This window comes from Miscanthus floridulus, chromosome 3 (genome assembly GCF_019320115.1).
Source record: "Miscanthus floridulus cultivar M001 chromosome 3, ASM1932011v1, whole genome shotgun sequence".
Taxonomy (NCBI): Eukaryota; Viridiplantae; Streptophyta; class Magnoliopsida; order Poales; family Poaceae; genus Miscanthus; species Miscanthus floridulus.
The window spans coordinates 147,777,866-147,796,179 of NC_089582.1; the positions used below are offsets into that span (position 1 = coordinate 147,777,866).

Consider the following 18,314-nt stretch of genomic DNA (forward strand, 5'->3'; position numbering starts at 1 on the left):
TACCGACTCCGCCACTGCCCGGTGCGGCGGTGCCCACCGAGATTCCGGCCCTGTTTGTTTGCAAGTGCAACGTATCCAGAGCCGCGTCCAATTTTTGCATGCGTGTACTGTAGCCATTACCCATTTCAGCCAAGCCGCCTGGTGGAGGTTGCGTCACGACCTCCGATCTCCTGCGCGCCGCAACTATGTCGTCGTTTAGCTGGGGTGAAAGTTGGAATTTGGTTACGGTAGTACTTTCGTTTTTATTTGGTAATTAGTGTTCAATCATAGACTAATTAGGCTTAAAACGTTCGTCTCTCAATCTTCCACCAAACTGTGTAATTAGTTTTTTTTCATCTACATTTAATGCTCCATGCATGCATCGCAAGATTCGATGTGATGGATACTGTAGCACTTTTTTGAAACTTCTTTTGAAACTAAACACGGGCCTAGTCATTCGGCTGGCTAAAACTTAACTAAGACTAAAAAAATTATAAAAAATATTATTTCGACTAAAAAAACCAATCAAATCAGATTTAAGATGAACCGAACGGGCCTATACGATCATATATCCTGCTGGCCGCTGCCACGAGCCCAGGAGCAGAAAAGAAGCCAAGCCGAAGCCGCACGCTGTTTCCTTCACTTTCCTGCAGTCCGGATCCAGGCCACGGTCCACGGCGTATTTCCTTCCCCCGTCGCGGAGGAAGACAAGACACGCGCGGAGAAGCAAGGCTCGGGGCTCGATTCGAGAGGTTCAGTTCAGGACTCACTCAAGACTCAAGAGGGAAGCTTTCCGGCCGGCCGGCGACATGGCGGAGGAGAAGGGCGCGCTGCAGTCGGCGAGGGAGTGGGTCGTGGAGCACAAGCTCCGGGCCGTCGGTAATTTCCAGATCCTCTCTTCTCCTTCCTCTCCTCCTCCCCTCTCCTCTCTCCTGCGCGGCTGCGCCGACGTTCTCGCGGTGGAATGGAATTGATGCCTTTGTTGCATGGTTCGCTTGCGCTTGCAGGGACGCTGTGGCTCAGCGGGATCGTCGGCTCCATCGCCTACAACTGGTCCAGGCCGGGCATGAAGACCAGCGTCAAGATCATCCACGCCAGGTCCCTACCTTGCTCTTCTTCTCACCACCTGCACTTGCATTCTCTGCCTGCCTGCTACAGTACTAGTAGTACAAGATGTTCCTTCTTTGGTTTGTGTGCCTGTGTGGGTGGGGATGAAGCAAGACACTACTCTGTACTCCTTACTCAAGCCTGCCTGGATTACACAGCCGCCTGTTCTGTAGGTTCTAGCCAGATTAAGATAGCTTCAGACTAACATCGATTGGTTCAAACATGCTCTAATGTTATATGTTGGTGGATGTGGATGGCCTAATTTCCTTAATGAACAGAACATTCGATGTTCGGATTATTGTTTAGGTTTGGGCCCGGTGAAATGCAGCTGCGAAAAAAACATCTATTGGTTGGACATCTGTAGCTCAACACCTCACCTCCTTAATCCAAAAGCACAAAGGTCACCTAATATGATGTGGTGGTTCCTCTTGGCCTACTGTCTCGATACTGTGATACACCATGTGCTACAGATTTGGTATATTCCAACCACTTCAAATTTGTACTCAGATGCCCTACCAAGCAACCCAGCAAGTGAATGCGGTGTTTGAGGCACATTAGGCCACGCGTCTTGCGTCAATTAAGGGACCGTTTGGCTGGTCAAAACGTTTCGGGTTCTATCCAGAGACGCCAGAATCTCCAGAAACAGCTGAAACGATTCTCACTTTTTTGCCTATGCACGTGAAACGGTCGGGGAGTGGTTTTGTCCGATTCTCTGTTTCTTGCTTCTTCTGTGCACTAGCAATCGTATTTTTTTTAGTTAATCCATTTTAAGTGCAACAAGTTAAAATGGATTGTATTTAAGTTGCTCTTTGCCCATGAAAAATTCTCAATTTTTTTGAAGAATATTTTCATTTATACAACAATAACAACAAAGCATTTAAGTCCCAAACAAATTGTGGTAGGCTAAAGTTGAAACCCAGTAGAAACAATCAAGGTTCAGGCACGTGAATAGCTGTTTTCCAAGCACTCCTATCTAAGGCTAAGTCTTTGGGTATATTCTATCCTTTCAAGTCTTCTTTTATTGCCTCTATCTAAGTCAACTTCGGTCTTCCTCTGCCTCTCTTCATGTTAATATCTTGGCTTAGGATTCCACCACGCACCGGTGCCCCTGGAGGTCTCCGTTGGACATGTCCAAACCATCTCAACCGGTGTTGGACAAGCTTTTCTTCAATTGGTGCTACCCCTAATCTATTACGTATATCATCGTCTTGAACTCGATCCCTTCTTGTATGACCGCAAATCCAACGCAACATGCGTATTTCCGCGACACTTATCTGTTGAACATGTCATCTTTTCGTAGGCCAACATTCTGCACCATACAACAAAGCAGGTCTAATCGGCGTCCTATAAAACTTGCCTTTTAGCTTCTGTGGTACCCTTTTGTCACATAGGACACTAGATGCTTGGCGCGACTTCATCCACCCTGCTTTGATTCTATGGCTAACATCTTCATCAATATCCCAATTTCCCTGTAGCATTGATTCTAAATATCGAAAGATATTCTTCCTAGACACTACTTGACCTTTCAAACTAATATATTCCTCCTCCCAACAGGGGCGGATCCACAGGGGGGCTTGGGGGGCTCCAGCCCCCCTACAGCTGGTGCATCAATGGAAAATGGGGAGGGTGAGGGAGAAGAAGAGGTGGAGGAAAGAAGAAAAATGGAGAGAGCGGAAGAAGAGACCAGCCCCCCTTCAATTCTGTTCTGCATCCGCCACTGCCTCCCGAGTAGTAGTGCCGAAGTCATATCCCATATACTCAGTTTTAGTTCTACCGAGTCTAAAACCTTTGGATTTCAAAGTCTCCCGCCATAACTACAGTTCTGATTCACTCCTGTCCGGTTTTCATCAACTAGCACTACATCGTTCGCAAAAAGCATACACCAAGGGATGTCCCCTTGTATGTCCCCTATGACCTCATCCATTACTAAGGCAAACAGATAAGGGCTCAAAGCTGACCCTTGATGTAGTCCTATCTTAGTCGGGAAGTCATCCGTGTCTTCATCACTTATTCGAATACTAGTCACAACATTGTTGTACATGTCCTTAATGAGTCCGATGTACTTCGTTGGGACTTTATGTTTGTCCAAAGCCCACCACATAACATTTATTGGTATTTTATCATAAGCCTTCTCCAAGTCAATAAAAACCATGTGTATGTCCTTCTTCTTCTCCCAATACCGCTCCATAACTTGTCTTATTAAGAAAATGGCTTCCATGATTAACCTTCCGGACATGAAACCAAATTGGTTCATAAAGACCCACGTTATTGCTTTCAAGCGATGCTCGATAACTCTCTCTCATAACTTCATAGTATGGCTCATCAACTTAATTCTCCGGTAATTAGTACAACTTTGAATATCCCATTTATCCTTGTAGATCGGTATCAATATACTTCTCCTCCACTCGTCAGACATCTTGTTCGATCAAAAAATATGGTTGAACAGCTTGGTTAGCCATACTATAGCTATATCCCCGAGACATCTCCACACATCGATTGGGATACCATCCGGTCCCATCGTCTTACCTTCTTTCATTCTTTTCAATGCCTCTCTGACCTTAGATTCTTGGATTCTCCGCACAAAAGCCCCTATTAATGTCATCAAAAGAGTCATCCAACTAAAAAGTTGGTGTCTGTATTCTCACCATTGAACAATTTGTCAAAATACTCTTGCTATCGATGTCGGATCTCATCCTCATTCACCAAGAGATGCTCTCTTTCATCCTTAATGCACTTAACTTGGTTGAAGTCATTTGTCTTTCTCTCACGAACCATAGCCGTCCTATAAATGTTTTTCTCTTCTTTCGTACTCAAATGTTGGTAAAGATCCTCGTACGCTCTACCCTTTGCCATACTTACAGCTCGCTTTGCAGTCTTCTTTGTCACCTTGTACTTCTCTATGTTGTCCACAGTTCTGTCATGGTACAAGCGTCTATAGCATTCTTTCTTCTCCTTAATAGCCCTTTGGACTTCCTCGTTCTACCACCAAGTATCTTTAGCCTCGCCTCCACTTCCTTTGGTTACTGCACACACCTCTGAGGCCACCTTTCGAATGTTGGTTGCCATCTTCTCCCACATGTTGTTTATGTCCTTTTCTTCCTTCCAAGAGCCCTCTTTGATAACCTTTTTCCTGAATACCTCTGGCGTCTCCACCACTTTGTTCTTTCAATCTTAGGTTGTTTATCCCTACGGGTATGCACCTGAAAACGAAAGTCTGTCACCAAAAGCTTATGTTGAGAAACAATACACTCCCCTGGTATCACCTTACAACCTAAGCATGCTCGTTTGTCCTTTCTTTTTACGATGACAAAGTCAATTTGGCTAGAGTGTTGTCCGCTACTGAAGGTCACTACATGAGATTCTCTCTTTATAAAGAAAGTGTTGGCTATCATCAGGTCAAAAGCTACCGCGAAGTCCATAACTTCCTCCCCCTCCTGATTCCTACTACCATACCCAAAACCTCCATGAACTGCCTCGAAACCTGCGCTTGTAGTACCTACATGTCCATTAAGATCTCCTCATATAAAAAGTTTTTCACTACTAGGTACAGCTCTAATTAGGCCATCTAAGTCTTCCCAGAACTGTCTCTTAGCACTCTCGTCGAGGCATACTTGGGGGGCATACGCACTAATTACGTTCAAGAACATATCACCAACGACAAGCTTGACTAAGATAATCCTATCTCCTTGCCTTCTCACTCCCACCACACTATTCTTGAGGCTCTTATCAATCAAAACTCCTTCATTTCTGTTCGCGACTGTCCCTGTGTACCAAAGCTTGAAACCTGTATTGTCCACCTCCTTCGCCTTCTGACCCTTCCATTTAGTCTCTTGAACACATAATATATTTACACGCCTCCTAGTCGTTGTATCAATTAATTCTCTTAACTTACCTATAAGCGACCCTACATTCCAACTACCTAAACGGATCCTAGTTGGTTCGACTAGCTTCCTTACCCTTCGCACCCGTCGACTCAGATGTGAAGACCCTTGCTCATTTTTCACTACACCCGGACGCCGATGTAGCGCGCCACTAAGGAAGCGACGACCCGATCCTTGCTCACTTGACACCATGCCCAGATCGCGACACGGCGCGTCACCAAGGGGGTGCCGACCCGGCCCTTGCCCATTTAACACCATACCCGTGTTCTGATATGGCGCGTCGCTACGAGGGTTACGCCTAACGGTTTTCTTTCGGGTTTCATCTTCATTAGAATGGCTAGATTTAATGTTGGCTCGCCACTCCTATCACAACCCTCCTCCTTTACTAAGGCTTGAGACCTGCTATGTTGAGACAACATAGGCGGAGTTAGCATATTTTCATTTATATGATTCTTTTATGAAAAAAACTATTTTTTTCTGAATCAAAATCCAGCCTATTAACCAAACAATTCCACAAAGTGATTCTTATTATTCACCATTTGAAATGTTTCCTGAAAAAACGTTTGTATGAGAATCTAGATTCCTCCCAAATGCACCCTAAGTTGCTTCATATTCAAACTACTACATACCAAGCATATCCATTAAGTTGGTAGTTGTATGATTTTTTACTTCAACAAAAGAGGTAGAGAATTACACTGTCCTGCTTTTATCTGGTATGCATTTGAGGGCATTGGTATGGAACTAGTAGATCAGAAGGCCAGAAGGGTGCTGAAACAACTTTCCTGATTGTGCTGCTATCCATGTCCAATTTATCCACTATTACTTCAGAATATTGGAGCCTTCCAAAATAAATAGGTGTACGTGTAGCCTTAGTATTTCTTGGAGCAAACTCTGGGGGAATAATTTCTCTTTGCATTTCTGATATTTGACGGTTCATTAATACTTTTTTCCCAGTGTATGCCATTCTAAATTTTGCAAGAATGATGCCTCTCTAAACATGTACTTGACATTGTAGGATTGTGGATGTGGTGGTATAGAATTCATATGTGCTTTCTCGGGTAAAAAAAAATGTATTCCTTTGTGTTGAATAGACCAAGCAGGTGGTACAACATGTGTTGACTGAACTTTGTGCCTCTCTGCTTCAGGAAACTGTAGCTTCTCAGAAACTAGCAGTTATGGTAGCAGATTGTGTTGCACAGAAAGCTTTGCTCTTTTCCATCATTGAGGATTAACTGGTATCACACTATCAGCATTAGGCATAAATAATCAGTGTCGAGTGCAGAACAAGGCCGGTGGAGGGTGGTACAGGCTAGTTAGATTTTGGATACATATTCAGTGAACCTATTCTAATGGCTATTTTTAGGGGTTTCCATGAATAATGCCATGGATATGTTAATCTTTTGGATATTTCCCCACTGGCTATTCACCGAACCGATAAATTGCTTACTATTTCAGTTGCATTTAAATAAATTACCTTAATTGCATTAAAAAATATCAATTGTTAATCTTTTGGATATTTCCCCACCCACTAATGTATCTGCATATATAGACCAGCTTGACATATTATTGCCATCAACTGATGACCCGAACATCAACACGTTTTGCTGTGTCTGTTTTAATTATATATCCCTAGCAGCGATATCTCCATTTCTAATTGGTGCACTGCTCTTATGCTAGCAATTTCAGTTCCCCTTTTTTAATAAAAAACTAGTATTTACCATACATCTCCACTCTTATATGCACCAATCATGGTTTGCTCATTTGTGCACAGTATAATAATTCATGTACAGAAAGTTAAAGCGAGAATCCCCTACCTTGGGCTTGAATTTATTCTGACGAACGAAATTGATGTATGCATTTACTGAAAGCTAAAGAATTTCCATGCGATTGAATGAATATACTAACCCAAGGCAACCTAAATCTCAATTTCATTGGCAGGCTGCATGCTCAGGCTCTCACACTGGCTGCCTTGGCTGGGTCTGCGCTGGTGGAGTACTACGATCATCAACAAGGGTCAGGGTCGAAAGTTCACCAATATGCAAAGCAGTTCCTATCATCTGATAGTGATAGCAATAGCAGCCCACAAAAAGAGTAGCTAGTGTTGGTGGGTGTTATTTTCTAATCAAATAATTTTGCCTATGGCATTCTGTGGGAACTTAGGCGGACCTTTGCCTGCTTTTCTATGTAATGTAATGTAAGCTGCTGAAACCTGCACTTCGAATGTTGTTGTGGATGCAGATGGTACCATGCATGTGTTTCCCTGAATGTCTTGAAATGAAATAAATGTTTTTTTTAATCGGCCGCTCGGTATACATCATCAGCCGTCACACCGATTTAGCTGTCTGTCGAGTTGAGTTCAGCAGAATGTTCTCCGTTTAGCTATTGGTATGATTCTCTTGGGTTTATATCTTTTTTTTAATGCTCTCTATCTCTTGGGTTTATATTTAAAAAAACCGTCAAGAGGAAAGAACTTCCATAAAACCAACATAGAAAAAGAAAGATAGAAATGTTAATCGAGTGGGCCATTTCAATCCATTAAACGCAGCCGAACCCAAAAGAACGCAACTAGAAAGCTCAACCAAATAAGAGTGCTCCATTCTCTACTGGGCCCGAGCGAATCATCGTCAGAACGCAACGGCCCAATACTAGCCCAACCAAATCACTCCGCTGTCCGCTCCATCAAACCGGCCCGCCAACTCGCCGCGCTCGAATGGCAGCCCACGTAGCCTATATATATCTCGCCAGCCGCATCGGCACCCTCTCTCGTCTCGGAAAACCCTAGCCGCCACACCTCACGACCCACTCGACCACCAAGCCGAGGAAGGGGAGGGGCGATGGCGCGCGGCGTGGCTGCGGCGAAGGGCGGCGGGGCCGCGGGCAAGAAGAAGGGGTCGGTCGCCTTCACGATCGACTGCACCAAGCCCGTGGAGGACAAGATCATGGAGATCGCCTCGCTCGAGAAGTTCCTGCAGGAGCGCATCAAGGTCGCTGGCGGCAAGGCCGGCAGCCTCGGCGACTCCGTCACCATCTCCCGCGAGAAGACGAAGGTCACCGTCACCTCCGACGGGCCCTTCTCCAAGAGGTATACCACCCTTAACTGCTTCTTGCCCCTAAATGTTGTGAATATACTTGTGTAGATCTGTGTAGTTTCTGCTGTGTATGTTCATGATATTGCTAGGTTGTAGAAACTTATTTTCCAGTCCAATTATGTGGTTCACTTTGATTTTCGTGATGAGGAGTAATTTCGCTTATTACTAATTAGCAGTAAGCTTCTGTACATATAGTTCTGTCAATGCGGACGCCCAAAGGTTTGGTGTAGCCTATATTTAACCCTGTGTGATCGCAAATGGAAATGGCTATTCTTTTGCAAATTTTAGCATATATCTGTGGTTCTTTTATGCACTTTTGCTGATTGAAAACAGCTATTCAAATTTTCGGTTTACTCCCTCTGTCCAAAAAAAGAGTGCAATTCTCACTTTCTAAGAAGTCAATCGATTTCAAGTTGGACCAAGTTTATAAAAACATCAATTTTTATATCACCAAATAGGTTTTGTATGAAAATACATTCATAATTCATCTATCAATTCTTATTTGGTTTCATAGATGTTAATGTTTTTTATAGATTAGGTCAAACTTTAAATTGGTTCACTTCTTGTGAAGTGACAATTGCACTCTTTTGGGAACGAGGGGTTAGCAGATGTTTATACGAGTATATTCCATTGACACCATTATTTAGCAAGAATGCTCGAGGCATTATGTTTAGCAAATGTATGGACTTGAATCTTTTTCTGTTTACCCTTAACTACTTGACGGAACAATCAAAACTTAATTGCTGTTTGTTACTATCCAATATAACATACTGAATTTGTTCAGTTTAGTCTGATTGTATCATTATCCGTTGTCACCAGGTACCTGAAGTACTTGACCAAGAAGTACTTGAAGAAGCATAACGTGAGGGATTGGCTACGCGTGATTGCAGCCAACAAGGACCGCAGTGTCTATGAGCTCCGGTACTTCAACATCGCCGAGAATGAGGGCGAGGAAGAAGATTAGAGCACATTACACTTATATCTTAGTTTTGAATTCGTTGAATTTTGATTCTTGTACCCGTAGTTTTGCAACTGTCCTTATGTTATGCTGTGGTGAATTTTGGATGGTTAATTTGAAGAATCCTTACATTTGGCTGCCTCAACATCAGAGTGCCCTACTGAGTCTCTGTACAAGTTATGTTGTGAACAGAGAAGTGTAATGTGCATGATTTTTTGCATTTCTTAATATTTTTATACTCTGGTTGGGGCCAAAGGTGATGCTCCTTGCTGCTGGTGTGAAACTTGTGTCCAGTTCCTGAATTCTTGTTGCCTTCTCACTGGTGGTCTGAATTCTGGATGTACTGAACATTGTCGATAGTAATTTAACTAGGGAGCTTAGAGAGTTGCTGATTATCTGTATCTGCTTTCGTTTGTTTCTTTCTACACCGACAGGCAAATTTGGGGTTCTCAGGCAAATTTGGGCATCCTATGATTTGTAGGAGCAGCACGTAGGAGAAAGGTTTGCTGAACTTGTACCTGGTAATCCAAAACAGCAAAATGGAATCCTGTAATCAATTCAGAGCTCTTGATTCAGCAAAATAGGATACTGTAAGCTTGGTAGCTGTAAACAAATTGAAGAATATGAAGACATGAACAAGGAAGGATCATCCGGTTGTACAGACACTTAGTTAAGCGCCTCCTAGTTATCTGGTTTCTAAAGAGAATTGGCACCTATCCAAAATGTTGAATATGAAGTTATGAAGTATGCCGTTCAGAATTGGGACACAGTTTGGAAGCGAAAGTGGAAAATAAATGTCGATTCTTCTCTTATCACTGCTATTGCAAAGGAAGGTATGCAATCTGAGATCACCAGGAACCATGCAGAATAAGTTATTTTGTGGCCACTTTGAGTTACATCAATAATCACCGAGTATAGAGATAACACATAACATCAATAGAACATGTATAGAGATAACACATAACATCAATATGAGATACTCCGAGTCTCCGACACATCCTATTCTATATTAAAAAGAAAAGATACTCCCGGATATGATGTATCCAAAAGCAAAGGTGTTATGCAGACGATGCGGCTCTGTTCCTACAACCAACAACCACCGATGTCAAGACATAAAGCACATATTAGCCATTTAGCCCGGCTACAGGGTTGCACGCAGATCTTCAAAAATCAGAGAGGTCCCCGATCAGAGCACCAACGGCTCCGGACTGTAACAGACTAGCATTGCCGACTTGCCGTTGTGCACTTGCGCTGCGCACAAGCAGATGGATGCAATGATTTCACCGTCTCAACACTGACGATAGCCTTCGTCAGTTTGTCTTTGGAGTTCGGAGGAGGCTACAGCAAGTTCAGCTAACTGAAATTGCAGACACCATTGCATGGAGATTCAGCACACACTAAGCGTACAGAGCGCAACTCACAAGCAGCGCCCTGCTCACAAGCACCTATGCCGATCAGAATTGGGGCACAATTTGGAAAGCAGAAGCGGAAAATAAGTGTCGATTCTTCTTATGGCTACTACTGCAAAGGAAGGTTCCCACATAATCAGATGAGATGGCCAAGCAAATCCAATCTGTCCACTCCTGTCACACAAGACGAACAAGAAACCACAGTTCACATATTTGCCATTTTGCCAACTGAACTTACGCATGTCAGGTATGAGGAACACTGCAGCAACAATGCCCTTCCATCTACCTGCAGCAACCAGATAACACACTTACGAAGTGTAATTTACACACCCTGGAATTTATGGGAAGAAAAGTGCACAAGGGTATTGGACAACAACATTTTCGACCTGGTACAACTACTAGCAATCACCCAATAGGACATCACCGTCCACAGAGTTGCACACACTATGAGGCAAAAATCTGAAATATGAACCCGCAACATCAAAGTGTTGGAGAAACAATCTATTGTTGTCCCTGTAGTTCTCTTTTTCTCTTCCTTTTAATCTGTGATTTGGCACTTTTAGCGGATCCTTTGTAATCTGTATTTTTTTTTTGAAACCACCTTTGTAATCTGTATTATAGTTTGTACTCCTGCTTCTGCTATAATGAAAAGGGAAGAGCACCTGCCACAATTGCTCAAAAGAAAAAGAAAAAAGCAACAACGTATAAATGGTACTTGTCTAGCCATAAACTTGCCCATCTACCCCCATTACAAGGCAAGGCAGCAACATACCATTTATATTGTTTCATCCCCCCACAGTTCACCTTATTTAACATGCTAGCATAGTAAATAGGTGTGAAATCCACACCAACAAATGAAGGCGAGAAGAAAAAAAAGGGGACTCAGAGCACATGGGAATAGGAGGCACCGGGGAAGAAACAGTGGCTTTGTAGAAGAATTGGCTTGCTTTGCAAGATCTAGGTCTAGTCAGGCATCCATGCCGAGCACGCGCTGCTAAGAGTATTCGTGTGGTTCTTACTTTGAAGGCTCCTTTGCTCCAGAGATCTAGAATCTCTCCTATTGCTACAGGAGAGTTGTGTAAAACGAAGCAAACACATCTATAAGATTCTGAATGAAGCATACTCTACTTAAGCAGATCTCAGCAAGCTGGTTGATCCACGGATAGTTTTATCAAATTGGTTCTGTAACCTGAAGACAAAAACTACATGCCATTGTAAATTGTACTAGTAATTTTATTATTACATATTAGAAGGTATGCGATTTGCGCTCAAAAGCATACAGGTTTTTGCTGAACCAAACTAATGACATCCGACATGTATTGTCCAAATCTATATTGGGGCTTGCAAAGGGAATCAGTTGTGTGAATATGAATATAGTCATGTAAATTACTGTTGTTGCGTGATGATAGATACATAATGTTAATGTTAATACCACTTCAAAACTAATAGCATCCAAGGACACACAAACCTTGATGCGACACAGATGTTCTAGGATGCATACATTGAAAGGAAAGTAGGTTATATCTATGAAGCATTTGCCGTGCACCTACTAAACACGTGGAGTAGCAATCTACCTGTGAAGTGAATTATGAGAAGAGTTAACACAGAATTAATGCTTTACCTACCATGGTACTATTGGTGGCACTGAGAGCTTGGTCCTTCCGCCTTCACTTCTGATGCGCAGAATTTTATTTTACTTGCTTGCCATTGTAGTGTAAAAATGAATCCAATAGTCATAGGTGCACCTTGTCGCAACAACCCTCTGCATTGTGTAGTAAGCTGGATGCAGTAAGCCTATATATAATCCGTAGTCTCATATTTTTACTACGAAGGGTCCAAGGCCTAAGTATCATCACCAGGTACCAATCAAATCCATAGTAGTTTGGTCACAATTAATCAATTATTCGTACAAATTTAAACAAGCCACATAACCTTCTATACAGTAAGAAATATTGCGGAGCTAGATGTCTTATAATTTTAAATGCCTAGAGAATTTGATGGCCTGCAAAAATCTTTTACACGTCTCTTCAAGGTGAAAACATATTATCTCCATCCAAGTAATACTTGTAACTCTGCAAGCTTGAAACAGTAAGTTGCTCACCCAACAACCACATTAAAGTACTGAAGAAAACAAAGTAAAAGGAGTCACCTGGGAGTCTGCAGAGGCTAACACTTGAGGGTTCTACATCAACCAAATATTTATTTCTTAAAGATATGAACTTAAAATGAGTAGAGATACGACGACCTGACATTCTAGACGGTGATTCTACTACCATAAAAGGTTGCTTATCTGGATGGACATCCTCCCAAGATGTAGCACCATTTTTGGTTGTTGTTCCACCTGTTGAGCATACCAGATAATCGTCCTGTAATTCTGTTCTTTGGCTGGCTCAGAGGGTGGTTCTTCGGTAGTCATTTATGTTGAGTAGCCAATCTCCTTTATAATCTCAGCTTTGTTATTTTTCTCACTAGCTTCGTCCAAATGTTTGCTTGAGAGAGGCTTCTCTATCAACTGCAAAGCTTGATTTGAGCCACATTGATTTTTTTCTGAAGCAAGAGCCGGATTAAAATTGGGGAAATGGTTGCTCTCTTCTCCGCTTGTTCCTCACCCACAACTACAATGATGTAGTGTACCAAGAATCCTCCCAGTCACATCAATATGTGCTTAGTGTTCTCTTTTCATCTCCTTAACATACTGATAGCGCAGCTTCTTCGATCCTTGCTTGCAGGCAGTGTCTAGTACTATATAGGCTGCAGACGACACTGGGAGGCGGGAGCAACCTGGAGAAAACATATAGTACTCCAAGCTATTTGGGTGTTCCAGTGTTCTAGGCTCTTAACGCCAACTGTTCAGAATTTTTTATTCAGCAAAATGGGACACTGTAAAGTATAAACTGGGTAAAAATTATGCGATCCTGCAAACAAATTGATGAAAATAAATAACGATGGATCATCTAACTGTATATAGAGAGTAAACTTCGATAAAAGAAAGTTAGAGAAGGCAATTGTTAAGACGCTAAGTTATAAAGATAGAGAGTAAAATGCACCCAGGAGAGCTGCGCTTCATTATATTATGAAGAAAGTCTCTGATTCTCATCTATGCCCACGAACTCTCAGAGTGGGGATTTGGGTCCTTAAACTTTTAAAGTGGTTCACTCTAGGTCCAATTATGGACCTGGATTCTCAATTGGAGTGGACCACTTAAAAAAAGTTTAAGAACCTAGAGCCTCACTTGAGAGTTTGTGGAGCTAGGTAGGTGAGAATCCTTGAAAAGTTCAAAGACCCTGGGTGCACTTTACTCAATCATAAATGTATTGAAAATCGATGGAAATATGACATGAATGGAACATATTTTGTTGTTTTCATTGGGAATGCTTACCCAGACTCCTGCCTCACAAACTACAGCTTGTTCAGAAACAAAGCGGCCTTCCCCTTTGAAGCAAATGGAACATAACATGACCCAGAAAAATGTGTTGCTATGCTATTGCTTTTTCTACTTAGATCATCAGAAACCTTGCATCAATAGTTCCATATAAGATATATATAATAGGCATAACATTAAATCTGACGACCAGAAAGGGAAACAGGGCAGTATTAAAGGAACCCTATGTTTCTGGAAATGTTAACTCCAGATGGCGAATATATTTCATGAGCAGAAAGAGTTTCAGTTAGCTGATCTATTTCAGGGAGGATAGATGGAATACCTGTTCTACAATAGCCCAAACACCTTTTTTGCCACTGTAGAGAGTGGCTCTCTTACTGAATGTTGGTTATTTGAGTTCTTAAGGCCATCTTCCCAAGTTATATCACCCTTGTCAATTGTTGTTCCCCTTGTTGGATTATCCATCAGACAATTTCCCTGTTTTTTGGTTGCATTAGTATTATCTGGTGCTTCCTCCACTGTCATTTTTTTTGAGTATCCAACATCCTCGGCTTCAGCTTTACTAGCCATATCTTTTAAATAGCCAATCTCTTCCTCAGACTCAGCTGCGTTATAATCCTCATTAACTTCACAAAAATTTTCAGAAGATGGCAGCAAAGGCATCATATCTTTAGTCAAGACGAGAGGCTCCACTCTGTCTTCTGTAGAAATTCGATCCACATCAAACGTTCGATGATGGTTCCCTTCTTGTTTTTCCTTGTCATAGTGATGCAGTTTGCTAAGAATCCTCCAAGTAACAGCATCTGGTGCTAGTCCATTTCTTTTCATCTCCTTAACTAACTGATATGCTAACTTATTTGATCCCTGCCTGCAGGCAGCGTCTATGAGTATGTTGTAGCACACTACACTGGGAGCAACCCCACAATCCACCAACTCGTACATGAAATCACACGCCTGTTCCAGTTTGCTCTGTTTGCAGAGACCTCTGAAGATTGCACTGTATACATAGTTGTCATGTATCCCTGACGGCCAGACGACATTGTCCCAGAATTCCTTTGCCTTCTCGACCAGCCCTGCATCACAGAGCCCTTTGATCACAACAGTATGAGTCACAGAATCAGCAGAGATCTTATTGGCACTCATTTCCTCAAGCAACTGCATTGCTGTATCAACTTGCCCAATGCCAAACAATCCCTTGAGGACACAGTTGTAAGTAACAACAGTTGGGGAGCACCGACGCCTAGGCATCAAAGAGTGCAGCACTTCAAGGGCCTCTGCATGACCACCTGCACCCAGGTATCCAGATATGAGTGTGGTGAAGGTGACAACATCAGGAGCACAAAACTTCCCACTGAGCATGTCGTCCATGATCCTCCTTGCCTCCTGGGTCCTCCCAGACTTGCAGAAGCCATGGATGACAGTGTTCATGGTGATCACATCCGGTTTGCATCCAGCCTGAAGCATGGACACAAGCACGCCAAGCTGCTCGCTCGGGTTGTCCACAACACGCAGTGCCCCAAGAAACACATTGTATATCCTTGTCCTGGTCTCCTCACCCAGTGCCCCAAGAAACACATTGTATAGCCTTGTCCTGGTCTCCTCACCCACATCTCCACTACTGTCCTGGCCACACTGAACGGTGGGCTGCAGCATCAGCTCCAGGACATCCTTGGCCTTGGCGAGCTCATTCTCCCGGCACAGCTCGTCCACGAGCACCTTGTACGTCACCTCCCTCGGGCGGTACCCGAAACTCGTGCCTTCCATCACCAGCTGGTGCGCTCTTAGGCAGGCACCGGGCTTGGGGCTGGTGCACAGCCCGTGAACAATGCAGTTGTAGGAGACGTCGCTCGGGCGCATCCCTCTCTTCCTCATGACGTACACGATCCTGGACGCGCCGTGGTGCTGCCCGGCCCGGCACAGAGAGTCGATCATCTGCGCGTACGCGAAGTCGTCGCCCACGCCGCACCGCTGCTGCGGCATCTCCTCGGCGACCCGGAACACGACGTGGAAGAACCCCTCGGCGCAGAGGCACTGCACGAGGTTGGCGAACGCGGCGTTGGTGATCTCCTGGTCCTCCCCGCCGTCCCCGAGCCGATCGCCGCCCGCCGCCGCGCTGGGCCAGAGGGTGGCGTCGACGAGCTCCATCGCCGCGTTGACGTCGCGGGCGCGGAGGAGCGCCTTGGCGAGGAACGAGCGCGCGAGGGAGGTGGGCGCGACCCCGCGGGCGGGCATTTCGTCGAGCAGCCTCCGCGCGGCGCGAGGGTCGGGCACTCGCGCGTACCCGTCGAGGAGCGCGGAGTAGGACACGGCGTCCGGAGCCGCGCCCATGCGGAGGAGGAGGCGGTGCGCGAGGAGGACGTGCCCCGCGCGGCAGAGGTGTGCGAGCAGGCGGTTGCGGTTGGGGAGGGAGGGCGCGGACGCGGGCGCGGTGGGCAGCAATTGGAGGAGGCGGAGCGTGAGGAGTGGCGTGTCGGCGCGCAGGAGACGGCGAAGGATCGCGTCGGCGGCTCGCGCGTCGAGGCGGCACGCCGGGGAGAGGAGGAGCAGGGACGCGCGGCGGTGCGCCTCCGCGGAGCGGCCGGACGCGCAGAGCGCGTCCACCAGGCGGAGCAGGTGGTCCGGGTCCAGGCCCTGGTGGTGCAGGTGCGGGGACGGCAGCGGAGGGCTCACGGCGCCCATCGCCGACGCCGGGCCGGGGCCGACCTCTGTCTCCGATCAGTCACAGTTCGTCGACGAGGGAGGAAGCCGCGAGCAGTGGGTCGGTTGGCTGGCCATCAGTGAGTCAGTGATCAGTCCCAGTTGAGAGGCCGAAAGAATTGGAGGCCCGACGATGGTGCCTCCAGGCCCAGGGTCTGGGCCTCGAAGAAGCTAGGGCCCGTTGGATTGGAACGGCTTGGACTGCAGAGAACCACAGGGGCCGCTGGGCCTGGTGGAGAGCATGGCCCAGGTTGACCGACCACTGCCAAGGCCCAGCGCTGCGCAGGAACCAGGAACAGACTGATAGGATGTCTGCTGACACTTTTACATGGTGACGCCTAGTGACAGTGGCGCTTGCGTTGCGTCTGCCCCAGCACACCAGCAGTGACCACCGTTGCCCTAGCTAGGGGCCTGTTTAGTTACCACCCAAAATGCCAAATTTTTCAAGATTTTTCGTCACATCGAATCTTTGGACGCATGCATGAAGTATTAAATATAAATAAAAAATAAAACTAATTACACAGTTTAGACGAAATCCACGAAACGAATCTTTTAAGCTTAATTAGACTATGATTGGACACTAATTGCCAAATAACAACGAAAACGCTACAGTACTCATTTTGCCAAATTTTTTGGATCTAAACTAGGCCTAGGCCATTGCCGCAAGCTACATGTCATTCAGGAGCCTGCTGCGTGTCTGTCAGCTCGATCAGCTCGGCGCTTTCGCAGAATCCGACGCGGGCGGTGACACACTGACAGACATGGTGGTTGCATGGAGTAGACCGACAGACTCGACGCACAGCCATCAAGCGCTCGATCAGGCTGCCACTGCCTCTACGACTCTGCCTGTCAGAGTTGACGCACTGCCACTGCTTCCACTCCATCGTCAGGGACACACACCACCACCGTCACATCACCCATCTCCAAACCTTTTCTTCAAGCTGTTCGTTACTGTTGCTGACTGTGCAAGAAAAAAATATTATTCTCACTTATAATCCACCGTCCTTTGCGACGCGAACAGGTTGTTTTCCCCTGCATTGCATGGAAATGGAGAGCAGTACGTTTCTGCATTCTGATTTCTGAAAGCAGTGATGCAGAGTGCAGCGCAGCAGTGGCAGTTGGTTCTTCTTGCTCGTGAACGTGAATGTAAAGCCCGTCAGATGACGGCGCCCCCGCGAATCCCGGCCGGCTTCTTCTTCCTTCCTTCCATGGGCTGATGGGCCATGGCTGGCTCGTCCGTGGAAGCTATCGTCCCCCGGAAAACACGCATGGCGATCGGTGCACGCATGCAGACATGCAGACTGCAGTGCAGTGCAGTGCAGTGCCTGACTGACCTGCGAGTTGAATCTGATTCGACCCAGCTGCCTTTGCGTGTGCGTTTTGCACTTGGGTGCATGCTTTTCGCCCATCTCTTCAGCCTTCATGGCTGCAGTGCAGGCTAAGGACGACGATGGCCATGCTCCGCTAGCTCTCCTCGGCCTCCTCGTTGCTTGGGAAACTGAATGAATTGGACTGTGCGATGGTCTGCTGCCCGACAGCGGAAAGGACGAAGACGGCCATGCTCGTGCAAGTACGTGCACTCCTCGCTCGCTGTTTTGTTCGTTGTTCCTTTCCATGCATGCTTCCTTTGCGACGACGACGTTGCCACAGCGGAAACGCTGCGTGCTGCATGTGCTCTGTCATTTGGTGCTACGCAGTAAGGTGTCGTTTTTTTACTTTTGAACTTGACCATGGGTCTTATTCAAATTTTTAATACAAATAATAAAATAAACAAATTATTATTAAAATATCTCTAATAATAAAAATAAGTCA

General features: G+C 45.3%; 3 protein-coding genes across 8 annotated transcripts; 2 read left to right on the forward strand and 1 right to left on the reverse strand.

Annotated features, from left to right (window-relative positions):
* The first annotated feature begins 605 nt into the window (after positions 1-605).
* Positions 606-7,261, forward strand: LOC136547458 (uncharacterized). Its single transcript, XM_066539408.1, has 3 exons — positions 606-858; positions 987-1,077; positions 6,906-7,261. Exons 1-3 carry the CDS (start codon positions 789-791, stop codon positions 7,060-7,062), a joined length of 318 nt encoding a protein of 105 aa, XP_066395505.1. The 5' UTR covers positions 606-788; the 3' UTR covers positions 7,063-7,261.
* A 457-nt stretch (positions 7,262-7,718) lies between these two features.
* LOC136547460 (large ribosomal subunit protein eL22z-like) lies at positions 7,719-9,272 on the forward strand. The gene is made up of 2 exons (XM_066539409.1): positions 7,719-8,049; positions 8,876-9,272. Exons 1-2 carry the CDS (start codon positions 7,802-7,804, stop codon positions 9,018-9,020), a joined length of 393 nt encoding a protein of 130 aa, XP_066395506.1. The 5' UTR covers positions 7,719-7,801; the 3' UTR covers positions 9,021-9,272.
* A 728-nt stretch (positions 9,273-10,000) lies between these two features.
* Positions 10,001-16,562, reverse strand: LOC136542795 (pentatricopeptide repeat-containing protein At3g18020-like). 6 transcript variants are annotated; one of them, XR_010780779.1, is made up of 4 exons: positions 14,128-16,562; positions 12,573-13,338; positions 12,045-12,495; positions 10,001-10,705 (listed from the first exon to the last, which is right to left on the reverse strand). XR_010780779.1 is itself a non-coding variant. In XM_066535397.1 (2 exons), the coding sequence occupies exon 1, from the start codon at positions 16,482-16,484 to the stop codon at positions 14,133-14,135; it is 2,352 nt and encodes a 783-aa protein (XP_066391494.1). In that variant the 5' UTR covers positions 16,485-16,562; the 3' UTR covers positions 10,001-13,338; positions 14,128-14,132. The 6 variants fall into 6 exon arrangements, 1 of the variants encoding a protein (XP_066391494.1); XR_010780777.1 differs by adding an exon at positions 13,803-13,936 and having other exon boundaries at positions 12,045-13,338; XR_010780780.1 differs by having other exon boundaries at positions 12,045-13,303.
* Between the last annotated feature and the right edge of the window lie 1,752 nt (positions 16,563-18,314).